This window comes from Chiloscyllium plagiosum, unplaced genomic scaffold (assembly GCF_037043375.1).
Source record: "Chiloscyllium plagiosum isolate Xiang-an unplaced genomic scaffold, Cpla_swu_hap1 HiC_scaffold_10, whole genome shotgun sequence".
NCBI classification, from domain to species: domain Eukaryota; kingdom Metazoa; phylum Chordata; class Chondrichthyes; order Orectolobiformes; family Hemiscylliidae; genus Chiloscyllium; species Chiloscyllium plagiosum.
In genome coordinates, this window is record NW_028270148.1 from 24,243,242 (window position 1) to 24,259,281 (window position 16,040).

Below are 16,040 nucleotides of genomic sequence, written 5' to 3' on the forward strand. Positions count from 1 at the left end.
GTCAACATATACCTTAATATAGCATTACAGACCAAGTACGTCATATCAGCATAATCAGATGAGATGAGCACAATGAGCCAAAGAATTGGTAACTAAAATCTTGGCAAAACCAGCAGAATCAGTGATGAGAAAGTAGTCACTAAATCGCTATCCATCTGTTTGGTCATCAATAACATTAAAAATTAACTGAAGAAACAGTAAACAAGGTCACTAGCTAAACTCTGACTTGTTTATTGCTGATCACGATATTTGTCAATTTGGCTCAAGCCATATCAGGTAATTGGAAGAACTGAACTCAAGCACTGTTCCAGAATTTGAAAGTGATATGTATTTGAACATTCTAAGGGAGCAGTGCAGTTCACATCGCGGCTGAAGTAAGATTCAGTCTGTCTGTTCTGGTGGTTCAGGCAATATTCCCATTGATTAAAGGACAATTCACCTCATAGCCTGGTCGTTCACTCAAACTGCATGACCAATGAAATAAATAAACTGATCATTTATGTATTATCATCTAGGGGATACTTTTGCAATTGAAATAGTTGCTGCGATTGTATGTAAGAATTGCATAATTCCAGAGTAATTAATTGTATTTAGCGCTTTGAAATGTTCCTGCTAATGCACCACATATATGCAAGCCCTCTCTTATTGTAGACCAGATGCAGTTTGTTTTAGACTGTCAGGAAAATAGTTCACAGAATCAGTGTGGAAACAGGCCATTCGGTCCATCGGTCCACACTAACCCTCAAAGAGCACTCCCTATCCTAAACCTGTAGCCCTGCATTTTCCATGGCCAATCCACCTAAGCTGCACACCTTTGGACTGTGGGAGGAAATGGAGTACCTGAATGAAACCATGCAAACATGGGGAGAATGTGCAAACTCCATAGACAGTCACCCAAGGGTGGAAGTGAACCTGGGTCCCTGGCCTTGTGAGGCAGCAGTGCTAACTACTAAGCCACCATGCCACCCAATCATCGAGTTGTTTAGGATATTATAATTTGGAGATAATATATTGCACTGTGAAAGTCAAGATGTCAAGCGAACATCACAGATGATGTTTACCGATAGATAGAATTTCTGCAAGCTTATAAAACAATATCTACATTATTATATGAAGTCATTGAGATGTACAGGACAGAAACAAACCCTTCGGTCCAACTCGTCCATGCCAACCAGATATCCCAACATAAGTTAGTCCCACTTGCCAGCACCCGGCCCATATCCCTCCAAACCCTTCCTATTCATATACCCATCAAGATGCCTTTCAAATGTTGTAATTGTACTAGCCTCCACCACTTCTTTTGGAAGCTCATTCCATACACATACCTCCCTCTGCGTGAAAAAGTTGCCCCTTTGGTCTCTTTTATATTTTTTCCCTCTCACCCTAAACCTATGCCCTCTAGTTCTGGACTCCCCCACCCCAGGGAAAATGTTTATCCTATCCAAGACCTTCATGATTTTATAAACCTCGAAAGAGTCACCCCTCAGCCTCCAAAACTCCAGGGAAAACAGCCCTAGCCTATTCAACCTCTCCCTCTAGCTCAAATTCTCCAACCATGGCAACATCCTTGTAAATCTTTTCTGAACTCTGTCACATTTTACAACATCTTTCGGATAGGAAGGAGACCAGAATTGCACGCAATATTCCAAAAGTGGCCTAACCAATGTCCTGTACAGCTGCAACATGACCTCCCAATTCCTACACTCAATACTATGACCAATAAAGGAAACCATACCAAATACTTTCTTCACTATCTATCTACCTGTGACTCTACTTTCAAGAAGGTACCATTAAATGTATAAGTCATGCTAAGATTTGCTTTCCCAAAATGCAGCACCTTGCAGTTATCTAAAGTGAACTCCAACTGCCACTTTTCAGCCCATTAGCCCATCTGATCAAGATCCCATTATAATCTGAGGTAACCCTCTTCGCTGTCCAATACACCTTCAACTTTGGTGTCATCTGCAAACTTACTAACTATACCTCTTATGCTCACATCCAAATCATTTATATAAATGATGAAAAGTAGTGGGCTCAGCACCGATCTTTGTGCACTCCACTGGTCACAGGCCTCCAGTCTAAAAACCAACCCTCCTCTGTCTTCTACCTTTGAGCCAGATCTGTATCCAAATGGCTAATTCTCCCTGTATTCCATGAGATCTAACCATGCTAACCAGTCTCCCATGGGGAACCTTATTGAACGCCTTATTGAAGTCCAAATAGATCACGTCCACCACTCTGCCCTCATCAATCTTCTTTGTTACTTCTTCAAAAAACTCAAAATCATGATTTTCCATGCACAAAGCCATGCTGACTATCCCTAATCAGCCCTTGCCTTTCCAAATACATGTACATCCTGTCCCTCAGGATTCCCTCCAACAACTTGCCCACCACTGACATCAGCCTCACTGGTCTATAGTTCACTGGCTTGTCCTTACCACTTTTCTTAAATAGTGGCACCACATTAGCCAACCACCAGTCTTCTGGCACCTCACCTATGACTATTGATGATACAAATATCTCAGCAAGGACCCAGCAATCACTTCCCAACTTCTAGGATACATCTGATCAGATCCTGAGGATTTACCCGTTGTTATGCGTTTCAAGACATCCAGCACTTCCGCCTCTGTAATATGGATATTTTTCAAGATGTCACCATTTATTTCCCTACATTCTATATGTTCCATGTCCTTTTCTACATTAAACACTGATGCAAAATACTCGTTTAGTATCGCCCCCATCTCCTGCGGCTCTACACATATAAAGGATGAAAAACTTTAATCACATAGCATCTGACAGAACCATTCTGCATAATTATCCAATAGCTGGAGACTTTTTAAAACCCATATAAATTTCCCAGTGTTGAACAGAGAGTGGCCAAACTTTTGCAGCACCTAAATGATAAGGACAATAGTGAGTCAATTGGACCAAAATGCTGAGATCAGAAAAATTAAGATTCCTGACATTGAGAAGAAGTGTTTGATTTTCAACACAAGATTTGAATGGCATGATTAGACTCTTGCTAGTAAATGCCACAAAGCCCGTTTCCTGTGTGTACATTGTGTTACGATCTATTATCGCTTCATATACATGGAGTTTTCACACAAATAGAAGGAGGTGTCTATTCCTGACATGGAAGTCAGATCAGGTGCTTGGTAGCTCCCGATCACTGCTTACTCCTCCAGGCCTCCCCATCTTAACCTGCAGTTCCTAACACCTTAGGCATGCTCCATGGGTAGTGACCATCTGCAATCCCTTGCAGTCTATCGAGATTGGCACTGGTCTCGCACCAGCCACACTACACTATCATAGTTCATCTCCAGCCCATTGAGAATACAGTTTTCCACCTAATGCTGAATACCAGAGGTTAGGTGTCTACAGAATCCTAAAATTTCTTCCTGAGTTCTGACTGCAGTTATTCAACTATTCTTCATCTCTCACTAAGCTCCAAATTAATTATGCACCTAAAGACTCAGAATTTCTTCCTGAGTTCTGACTACAAAGAGTCAATGGCCTAAATCATCTCAACATTATACTTTGCATGCAGCCCACCTCTGCCTTAGCCCTTCTTCATCAACCGACTGTGACTCTGCAACTGTTTTTTAGTGACCCAGCACTGTCACTTAATGAAAACCTTGCAATGTGTCCTGCCCTTATTGCTTGGCAAATCCAAATGCAATGACCAGTGGTAAGGCATGAATGTAGCAATTGGAACGATTTGGTCCTCTGCATGTTACAATGCTGGCTCAGTATTGGCTCCAACCACACAAATTGCAGACAATAAAAAGGAATTTATCACAAAACATACTTTATCCCCATGGTTACAGTGAAACCTTTTGTTCAAACTGTAAGCTCACACCTTTCACGTTTTTTGTAAAAATTATAAATGGCCTGACTTCACTTTGTAGTGCAGTGTTTCAGTATTTCTAAAATATATTGTGTTTTGCTTTCAATTTTTGGTACCTTTCACACTAAGTACTGTCAGGTTATTTAACAGCATTGTTCCAATTTTGGTCCTGCTTTCATCCAACAAAGACATATGGAGAGCCATGAAAAACAGGAATCGATACATACTAATAATTCAAAGAAGTAGACCTCTGGTTGATTTACTTTTCTTGCTTGCTAACCCAGGAATATTGCCAACAGTTGCAGGAAAGCCAATGAGCTGCTTTGGGCCAATTTGGCTTAAGGTATTGGTATTATACCTGTGGTCTTCTGGTCTGAGTACCTGATCTGGTGGGTCATATACCCACCAATGTTAATCCAAGATACTAAGTTGTCACATTGATTCCTCACATCAACACCAACCAATTAGTCATCCCATCAATAAAATTAGAAAGCAATGGAGAAACCCAACAAGTTTGGGAACATCTGTGGAGAGAGAAACAAAATTAATGTTTAAAGTCCAATATGACTTCTTTGGTTTTGAGGAAAAGTTATACTGGACTTTAAACATTAATTTTGTTTCTCCAGCACTCTCTATTGTTACTTTAGATCTCCAGCATCTTCAGTAACCTGCGTTTATTTTAGTAAATGCATCAATTGCCCAATGAGTTACGATTAGCTCATTCTATATTGTCTTGGGAGATCCTGGGTTTACATTTCATAATATTGACAGAAATGGATAAACTCAAAAGTTTTACTCGACTTGGTTCCTTCTATCAATGTTGAACAGTGAGAGGATAACATAGAGTCATACAGTCCTAGAGATGTACAACATGGAAACAGACCCTTCGGTCCAACCCGTCCATGCCAACCAGATATCCCAACCCAATCTAGTCCCACCTGCCAGCACCCGGCCCATATCCCTCCAAACCCTTCCTATTCATATACTCATCCAAATGCCTCTTAAATGTTGCAATTGTACCAGTCTCCTCCACCACATCCTCTGGTAGCTCATTCCATACACGTACCACCCTCTGCATGAAAATGTTGCCCCTTAGGACTCTTTTATATCTTTCCCCTCTCACCCTAAGCCTATGCCCTCTAGTTCTGGACTCCCTGACCCCAGGGAAAAGACTTTGCCTATTTATCCTATCCATGCTCCTCATAATTTTGTAAACCTCTATAAGGTCACCCCTCAGCCTCCGACGCTCCAGGGAAAACAGCCCCAGCCTGTTCAGCTTCTCCCTGTAGCTCAGATCCTCCATCCCTGGCAACATCCTTGTAAATCTTTTCTGAACCCTTTCAAGTTTCACAACATCTTTCCGATAGGAAGGAGACCAGAATTGCGCGCAATATTCCAACAGTGGCCTAACCAATGTCCTGTACAGCCGCAACATGACCTCCCAACTCCTGTACTCAATACTCTGACCAATAAAGGAAAGCATACCAAACGCCTTCTTCACGATGCTATCTACCTGCGACTCCACTTTCAAGGAGCTATGAACCTGCACTCCAAGATCTCTTTGTTCAGCAACACTCCTTAGGACCTTACCATTAAATGTATAAGTCCTGCTAAGATTTGCTTTCCCAAAATGCAGCACCGCGCATTTATCTGAATTAAACTCCATCTGCCACTTCTCAGCCCATTGGCCCATCTGGTCCAGATCCTGTTGTAATCTGAGGTAACCCTCTTCACTGTCCACTACACCTCCAATTTTGATGTCATCTGCAAACTTACTAACTGTACCTCTTATGCTCGCATCCAAATCATTTTTGTAAATGACAAAAAGTAGAGGGCCCAGCACCAATCCTTGTGGCACTCCACTGGTCACAGGTCTCCAGTCTGAAAAACAACCCTCCACCACCACCCTCTGTCTTCTATCTTTGAGTAAGTTCTGTATCCAAATGGCTAGTTCTCCCTGTATTCCATGAGATCTAACCTTGCTAATCAGTCTCCCATGGGGAACCTTGTCAAACACCTTACTGAAGTCCATATAGATCACATCTACTTCTCTGCCCTCATCAATCTTTTTTGTTACTTCATCAAAAAACTCAATCAAGTGTGTGAGACATGATTTCCCACGCACAAAGCCATGTTGACTATCCCGAATCAGTCCTCGCCTTTCCAAATACATGTACATCCTGTCCCTCAGGATTCCCTCCAACAACTTGCCCACCACCGACATCAGGCTCACCGGTCTATAGTTCCCTGGCTTGTCCTTATCACCCTTCTTAAACAGTGGCACCACGTTTGCCAACCTCCAGTCTTTTGGCACCTCACCTGTGACTATCCATGATACAAATATCTCAGCAAGAGGCCCAGCAATCACTTCTCTAACTTCCCACAGAGTTCTTGGGTACACCTGATCAGGTCCTGGGGATTTATCCACCTTTAACTGTTTCAAGACATCCAGCACTTTCTCCTCTGTAATCTGGACATTTTGCAAGATGTCACCATCTATTTCCCTACAGTCTATAACTTCCATATCCTTTTCCACAGTAAATACTGATGCAAAATATTCATTTAGTATCTTCCCCATTTTCTGTGGCTCCACACAAAGGCCACCTTGCTGATCTTTGAGGGGCCCTATTCTCTCCCTAGTTACCCTTTTGTCCTTAATATATTTGTAAAAACCCTTTGGATTCTCCTTAATTCTATTTGCCAAAGCTATCTCATGTCCCCGTTTTGCCCTCCTGATTTTCCTCTTAAGTATCCTTCTACTTTCTTTATACTCTTCTAAGGATTCACTCGATCTATCCTGTCTGTAACTGACATATGCTTCCTTCTTTTTCTGAACCAAACCCTCAATTTCTTTAGTCATCCAGCATTCCCTATACCTACCAGCCTTCCCTTTCACCCTGACAGGAATATACTTTCTCTGGATTCTTGTTATCTCATTTCTGAAGGCTTCCCATTTTCCAGCTGTCCCTTTACCTGCAAACATCTGCCTCCAATCAGCTTTTGATAGTTCTTGCCTAATACCGTCAAAATTGGCCTTTCTCCAATTTAAAACTTCAACTTTTAGATCTGGTCTATCCTTTTCCATCAATATTTTAAAACGAATAAAATTATGGTCGCTGCCCCCAAAGTGCTCCCCCACTGACACCTCAGTCACCTGCCCTGCCTTATTTCCCAAGAGTAGGTCAAGTGTTGCACCTTCTCTAGTAGGTACATCCACATACTGAACCAGAAAATTGTCTTGTACACATTTAAGAAATTCCTCTCCATCTAAACCTTTAACACTCTGGCAGTCCCAATGTATGTTTGGAAAGTTAAAATCCCCTACCATAACCACCATATTATTCTTACAGATAGCCGAGATCTCCTTACAAGTTTGTTTCTCAATTTCCCTCTGACTATTGGAGGAGTCTATAATACAATCCCAATAAGGTGATCATCCCTTTCTTATTTCTCAGTTTCACCCAAATAACTTCCCTGTATGTATTTCTGGGAATATCCTCCCTTAGCACAGCTGTAATGCTATCCCTTATCAAAAATGCCACTCCCCCTACTCTTTTGCCTCCCTTTCTATCCTTCCTGTAGCATTTGTATTCTGGAACATTCAGCTGCCAGTCCTGCCCAGCCCTGAGCCATGTATCCATAATTGCTATGATATCCTAGACCCATGTTCCTAACCATGCCCTGAGTTCATCTGCCTTCCCTGTTAGGCCCCTTGCATTGAAATAAATACAGTTTAATTTATTAGTCCCACCTTGTCCCTGCCTGCCCTGACTGTTTGACTCACTTCTGTTCTCAGCTGTACCCACCTCAGATCGATCTCTTTCCTCACTATCTCCCTGGGTCCCACCCCCTCACCTTACTAGTTTAAATCCTCCCAAGCAGTTCTAGCAAATTTCCCTGCCAGTATATTAGTCCCCTTCCAATTTAGATGCAATCCGTCCTTCTTGTACAAACTATCACAAAATATATAGGTCTATCCACATGCCTGAAAATGCTCACCAGATAGCAAGAATAACAGCAAGCTCCTCTGCACATAGGTCTGGCACATTCTGCTCCTTGGGGTCTGCTAGTTTAATCGAGTTCAGTAAAGTGTCATCACTTAGTTCAAGGTTCTGTTGGCAAGAAATTGCATCACCATGTTATTTGTTGTACCTTACTTGTAGCATTCATCTGTGACATTTTAGCATCTGGAGACAGTTATGATACAAAAAGTAGCATTTAAGTAACACATTTGACATCATAAAACATTCCAAGACACTTAATAGGAACATAAATATCAAATTTGACAGTAAATAATATAAGGGTAGATCCAAAATCTGGAGGGCTTTACATAATCCCAGTAAGTCTAACGAGATAACCAGCAAGTGTAACGTGACTGTCGATATCATCAGGAAACTTTTTCATTGGCTTCTCTAATGCAGCCTTTGTGGAGAGAAGGAGTAGGTATTTTTAGAGTCTCTGAATGCTCTGCCAAGGTTACTTTTTTGCTTCCAATTAATGCAACAATCATCAGTACCGAGGTTGAGCGACCAGTAATTTAAATACCTTCAGGTTAGGACCACCCTGATGGCAGCCCTTGGCAAATTCCTCCCTGATCCCCTTTAAGCTCATTCGCTTCTATCTTAATAATAGACACTTCATAACCTACCTTTACAAAACTGAGAATTCTTTGTAGTTAAAAATGCTTTGGGTAGTGTGGTCTTGTGACCCTGGTAGTGATCACCCTCTAACTTATAAACACATGCCTGCAGCACTGTGCAATTTTGCTGCTCGCTCTGGCACCATCATCTGGAACCCAAACATCTGAATACATAAGTAACTGAACACCTATAAATTCTCTAATATTTTGAGGGCATTTACCCTCCCTCCTATTTCTCAAGCCTTTGCATCAGCCGTGCAATCTCTGAAAACCTCCGCCTACAACTCCATGTGGGAACACTGGTCTAGAATTCTCTTCCATAATTCTGAGGCGGCGGCATCAACTATATGCTTCAAACCACGGTCTTGCTGACATCAAAAAAGGGATCACAGCAGGGATCTTTCTGTTCTAAATGGGTCAAAGGTCGTTCTATCCCAAGTTTTATTAGATGCATTTTTCTACTTCAGGCTTGCCTAATCTAGCATACCACTACCAAAATCCTCCACAGTTATGTCTTTGATATCTTCAGGCTTGCATATTCCAATGTTCTCCTGGCTGACTTCTCGTCTACAATCCTACATAACCTCAAGTTCATGCAAAAACTTGCTCTGATTCATGTTCACCTACCATCCCCTTGCATGCTGACCCGGATTCGAACCCGATCTCACAAGAGCTCAAGTTTAAAATCCAATCTTAGCTTGCAAATCTATTCTCCATGTCCTTGCACCTATCACTAAGTTCTTCCAGGCCAAGCAGCCTTCATGATTTGTGTTTCTCCAATTCTGCCTTAGTGCACATCGCCAATTTTAATGGCTACTGTTCATTGAGCTGCCTTGGCATTGGAGAACTTTGTTTAAACTTCTCTGCCTCTTTACCCTCCTGTTCTAAAACATAGGCCTCTAACCTGTGATCAGCCCATAGAGATAATTTTGTGGCTCACTGTTAAAAAGTTTGCACTGACACTCTTCTTGTTAAGCGCTTTGGTACATTTTTCTAGGTTATAGGTACTATGTAAATCTAAGTTGTGCTGGTTTGCCTTCTTCCCCAATTCCATGGTAATTTTCAATAGATCGGAGAGGTTTTTGTACATCCATGGAAAGGAATATTTTAACTTCACACCGGACTTGATCACATTTGCTTCTCTTTCTTGTTCAATACTACCAAATACATTAGCACAAAAAAAAATTGTTTATAACTGTGAATATTGATTATAGCTTTGTATTTATCAATCAGGAGTTAACCTTCCTTCTAAATATCCTACTAGACTGCTGCTATGAAGCACTTGAAAACTTTTTGACTTTTTCAAAAATAAGATTTGAAAAAAACCCCATAAAATTAGAAATATGTCTGAAGTACAGTAACGTAAAAATCAGATCCCTGTAAAATCTACCTTGGTGTGTTTTTGTCCCACTTCTCTTCCTATTCATTCCCATGGTGTTCTGTTTAATGAGGGTCTCTAAACGTAAATTCCAGACACATTACATGGAATAAATGTTTTTTAAAGCAAGAACTGGTGCATAGTCACTGGCTGTTCTCCAGTGATCACACATCAAGCAAGGCAATAGGGTACAATCAACTCCTGATGTCCAACAATTTAAAGAGTGATTGTGGTAGAAACACAAAACCGATTGTTTTCTTTCAATCAATAACATTTCTCCACCTCCCACTGTATGCAGATCTATCAGGAGGTCATTTGTTAATAAGGTAGTTGGCCACTCACTAGAAGGTCTATGTTAACTTATACTATCAGCAACTCTGGGGAAACACATTCACTATGTCACAAAGTCAATTCCACCTGACTGAATCTGAGCCATGATTCCAATGTGAAGCAACCTCCAGCAAAATTAAAGGTATGCGCTCTGGGTTTACTTAGCAATTCTTTAAAGACTTTTTTTGAATCCATTACCAAAGAAGTTAATCAAGATTAACCATCCCTCATTACTCAGTAACTAGTATCATACTTATAAACATTAATCGCCTAGCAACAGATAAGACAATTTTTTTTGCAAAGATGTTCAGTTATTTCCACAATTAAAGTTCTTAGAACAGGCTAGGATGCTACAGGAATTCTGGAAAAAACCAGAACATTCAGGGATGCTGTTGCTAATTTGTACTATTCCAAATGATACAGTTGTAGACAATTAGGTGACTAACAGGAACTCAAACTGTAAGGATATATGTCCATGCTTTGTGTTCAGCTTGGCACAGCAACATTGTGCATTCCTACAATTCTCTAGCCGAGGGGTCTCAAAATGGACAGCTCTTTAGCAAACACCTAACATGGCATGGATTGAATTTTGCTACTTGTCAACAATGCAGTGATAACTTTTAGTCATGCAAAACAAGTTCCCATAAGTTGCTTCCTGAAGCATCTTCATGGAGGAGAAAGGAATAGGTTTACCAACACAATGTTGGTAAATGCAATGCACTTCTCTCAAACTCCAAAAGTTCTTGAGGGGAGGGGGGGCTGTCAGGAAATTTGCGATGCATTACACAGAAGTGTTCCACAATGACTATAGAACACATCTGTAAAATTGACTGGAACCTTCCAACTGCTTTGTAAAGTTTCAAGGGCTCCAGTGAAAAAATAACAAATGCGAATATTTAAAAGAGTCTCAGGATAATTTTAACCCTCACTGCCCAGCAAGGATCAGACAGGTAGATATTTTAAAAAAATCATGGGACATAGTTGCCAAATCCTTCAGGTTACAACAGTAATTTGTAAAACTGAACAGGAGATGGCAATCCACTGGAAAACATGTATGAGTATAAATCAGGATTTAGTTATAGAATTAGAACCAGACAGCTATCTTAACCAGAGTTCTGCACAGGGAAACCACTGCTAATTTTCTTCTGGACAAACACAACAAGCGGAGGAATTGGGCACAAAAAATGCTTAATTTATATAATTATTATGTCAAAATATGCCATTTTAGACTAGTTCCCCAATCCTTATGTATTACCTACTGTATCACCCTGATTCTAGTCCATGGATTGAGAATAGTTTTCTCTCCTAATACCCTCAGCCCTATCAAATCTACCATTATTAACCTTATAAAGACGCTGCCCTTGACCCCTCTCTCCTTGAAAACTTTAGGCCCACTATCAGCCTCTCTTGCCTCTCCAAACTCCAAGCAAGTGTTGTTGCTTCCTGAATCTACAGCCATCCTTTCTAACACCCCAAGTTGGACTTCTGTCCATGCCACAGCATGAAGTAGCTCTGACCAAAATCACAAATAATACCCTCTGTGACTGTGACCATATGCCGCTATTTGTGTGATTCGACCCGCCAGTCTTTCACATGTCGTCAACACCATTCTCTTCACGTGGCCCTTCTATTTCCAGTTAGATAGGACTGCCTCAGATGATTCCACTTTTATCTATCCAATCAGGACCAGAAAATGCCATCATGGAATGTAGAAGTTCAAGAACGCAGCTCACTACCACCTTCTCCAAATCAATTAAGGATATGCAACTACTTCACTGACCCAGTTTTTAATTGTTTACCTTAATTTCCCCTTCTTTGACTTGGTGTCAATTCTTTTCTAATTACACTCCTGTGAAGTGTCTCAGGTCATTTTGCTACATTAAAATCATTATAGAAATGCAGTTGCAAGGCCCTCACAATAATCAACTGCATCAAATACAACTTATTCAGCTCCTTGTCTTCTTCCATATGATGGTCTTGTCCTCAGAACACATACAGAGCCCAGTGACCAGATTTGGCATAAAGCATAGTGGCAATGTTACTGGACTAGTAATCCACAGGTCTGAACCAGTAATCCAGAGGCCTGGACCAAAAGTCTGATAGAAGATTCCAAATCAGACCACAGCAGTCAAGGGAATTTAAATTCAGTTAATCGATAAATCTGGAATAAAGAGTTCGTCTCATTAAGTGATGATCATAAACTACCAAGAATAGTAAATAAAAAAGTTCTAACATTCTTCAGGGCAGGATCATAGAATCCAAGAATCCTTACAGTGTAGAAGCAGGCCATTCGGCACATCAATTCCACACAGACCCTCTGAAGATCAGCTCAACCAGAATCAATCCCCTATCCTATCCCTGTAACTCTGCATTTCCTATGTTAATCCACATAACTTAGATATCCCCTGATACTAAGGGTGCTTTAGCATGGCCAACCCATCTAACCTGCATATCTCTGACTGTGGGAGGAAACCAGAGCATCCAGAGGAAATCCACACAGACACAGGAAGAATTGATAAACGCCACACAGACAGTCGCCAGAGGATGGAATTGAACCTGCATTCCCAGCGCTGTGAGGCAGCAGTGCTAACCACTGAGCCACCATGCCAACCCATCTTTCATCTTTATCTGATCTAGCTTATACATGACTGCAGATTGTCAGCAATATCATTGACTTTTAACCACCCTTTGATATAGCAAGGCGAGCTACTTGGTTGTATCAAATTACTGCAGAAAAAACATTGTGGTTGTAGGTACCTACATCAAACGGACTGTAGTTATTCGGAAAGTCAGTTCATCATCTGCCTTAAGGATGAGCATTAAATGCTAGTTTTGCCATCAACACTCGCATCCCAAAAACAAATTTAAATAAAAGGAACAGACAATGCGGAAGGTGGTTCTAATTTTCAAGTGGCTACCCATGTTAGCTTTCACCCTTCCCATGTGAAAACAGGGCTTTGACACTGAGATCAATGTTTATAGTTACCAACTTTAAGCTAGACATGATTCTCAGTTAATTATAAGTCATAGCAACAAGTTGAAGAACCAGTCAAACTTTAAGTACAGTTGCATGAGAGCTACCTTGGGAAGATTTTCCAAGGGCGTTGGTGCTAGCAGGAGATCTGTTTGATGGAGGGCATCATCTTCCCGCTGGACATCCAAGATAAGCTGAGCTAAATAGTCTTCTTGGAATCGCGTCCGCTTCCCCAAAGCACCTTAAAGAAATGCAAATCGCATTTACATTATGAAGGAAGTGGTAAGGGATGGGGAGTGGAGAGTAGGTGAAAAACTTAACTTCACTCACTGAAAATGAAACAGGATACAAAATTATTCAAGAAAATCAAGAATAAAACTGTATGATTTCAATTTTCTCAGTTGCTTTGAAGGATATACACATCATAGACATGTTCATTACTCCATTATTTTAAAAATCAATCTTGTGACAATCAAATAAGCAAAGCAAAGGTTCTCTACATTAAAATACCAATCTTCTCAACTAAGGTCCCTTCAACAGAATCTTATTAACCTATAAACCCCACCACCCAGAAGAACAGGGGCAGCAGAAATAGGGGAACACCAATATCTGAAAGTTCGCCTTCAAGTCACTCACTATCCTGACATGGAATTATATCAACATCCCTTCACTGCTGCTGGGTCAAAAGTTTGGAGCTTCCTTTAACAGCACTGCGGCGTTACTACACCATATGGCCAGCAGCAGTTCAAGTACCTTCTCAAGAGTAACTAGGGATGGACATAAAAGGCTGGCCGAGCACACTCCACACCCAGTGAACAAATTAAAATCTAATACTTCAGACTTCAAGGCTCAAAACCTTAAACTCAGCTCAGCGTCATTGGCATCTGGTTGTAGTGTGACTTTTGCTTTTGAAATGCAACGAGATTAATTTCCCGAGACTTCTGGAGATACAAGAGTAATTTTTACCGCTGATCCCATCTCCAAAGCAAATACTGGGGCTATTTGCAATCTTAGCACACTTAAGGAGATTCCTGGGCCATGTGATTTTTCCAGGTCCTTTCTCAATCTCTTCCTGTCATTCTAATAGAAATTTAGGACACACTAAGTGGCCATTTGGGCCATCATATCTGTGCCACCTAAAATGTACATAGGCACGGTGGTAGGCCTTTGAGCCTGCTGCTGCATTTAATAAAATCTGGGCTGATCTGATTACTCCACCATCTTGCCTATACCCCATAACTGTTCACCCTCTTGCTTGTCAAAAATCGATTCTACCTCTGACTTCAAAATATTCAAGGACTCTTCTTCCACCATCTTCCTTAAATCGGTGACCCTTTGTTTTTAAACAGTGACTCCAAGCTCTACATTCTCCAAGAGGAAATGCCCTTTCCAAATGCAATCTCTCAACATCCCTCTGCATCTTAAATACATCAATCAAATCACTTCTTATTCTTCTAAACTCCAGCTAATACAAGCCGAGCCTCACTTCACCTTTCTGTAAAAGGTAAGCCACCATTCCAGCTACACTTCTCATAAACCTTCTGTAAACTGCTTCTCATTCATTTACACATATTTTCTTAATGGAGATGACCAATATTGTTAATGTACTCAAAATGTGGTCTCACCAGTGCCCTATATAACTGAAGTGCAACTTCCCGAACTCTTTAATTGTCCTTGCAATAAATGAAACATCATAACTTTCTCAATTACCTGCAGTACCTATATACTAATTTTTGCAATTCATACACAAAGTTACCCAGATCTATCTGCATCCTCTCATCATTTAGATAAATGTTTTTATTCTTCTTGCCAAAATGGAAAATTGCACATTTTCCCACATTAAACCCCATTTGCCAGAAAATTATCGACTCGAATTAACACCCTCTTTCGTTATGAAGATACAACTCACTTTCCTACCTAACCTGTGGCATCAGCAAATTTAGAAACCACACCTTCCGTCACTTTATCCACGTCATTTATATAAATTGCAAAAGGTTGAGGCAAACATACTCACCCCTGTGGCACACCATTTGTTATATCTTACCACCCAGAACAACAGCTATTTATGCCTACAATTTCCTGCTTGCTAGCCAATTTTCTATCCATGCCAATCTTACGCCTTCATTAAATCTAGTGTGAGCATTAAGATGAAATCACTCCGTAATCAGCAGAGGATGAGCTAACTAAATTTTAACCTCTAGCACCTGCAGTTCATTTCCACTAGAAAGGATCCTTGAAAACAATTGCAAGATGAAGAGGAGAACACAAAAATTGAACAATGCAGTTATACTGACATTCTTCATCTGCATGGTGCAGACAATACTGGATATGTTACTGGGGCATAGCAGTGGAGTCTGACATCGTTTCTCAGTGGACAAGAGACATGGATAGTGACTGTCAGTGGAAAGACCTTACTGTAGTGTAGTGAGACCAATGCCAATGGTTACTACATTATTCAAGTATATGATCTTGCCATTTTAACCTCTAACAGATTCAATATAGTGAAAATTTTACAGCTTCCTACTTTTAAAATGTTTAACAACAAATGAAATTCTCAAAGAAGCCAGCTAGTTATTTTCAGAGATTTTTTAAAATATACATTTTTTTTAAAAAGCTGTCTTGGCTAGATTTCAGTCTCTACATTATATTAGCTAAAGCCTGGGAAAGAAATAAAAATACTGAAAAGTATGATGCGAGTCTGACATACCTGTCATGGCAGTAGACAACTTTGCCATTTTCTGGGCTCTGTCGAAATTCTCCTTGGCCTTCTTGTATTCGTAGTAATATAGCAAAGCATAGCCACACTCCAGGTGGAACTGGATTGCTAAATTTCGGCACTCTCCAGAACTGAAGAAGGTGTCATTTGCAGACA

At 40.6% G+C, this 16,040-nt stretch overlaps 1 protein-coding gene across 1 annotated transcript in view; it reads right to left on the minus strand.

Annotated features, from left to right (window-relative positions):
• The window catches only part of ttc27 (tetratricopeptide repeat domain 27), a 210,387-nt gene that overhangs the window by 147,802 nt on the left and 46,545 nt on the right, over positions 1-16,040 (minus strand). Inside the window, exons 6-8 of the mRNA XM_043695515.2 lie at positions 15,876-16,040; positions 13,276-13,409; positions 7,847-7,959 (exon numbers count right to left, since the gene is read on the minus strand). Of these exons, the coding sequence (XP_043551450.1) occupies positions 7,847-7,959; positions 13,276-13,409; positions 15,876-16,040 (412 nt within the window). The remainder of the gene's footprint in view (positions 1-7,846; positions 7,960-13,275; positions 13,410-15,875) is intronic.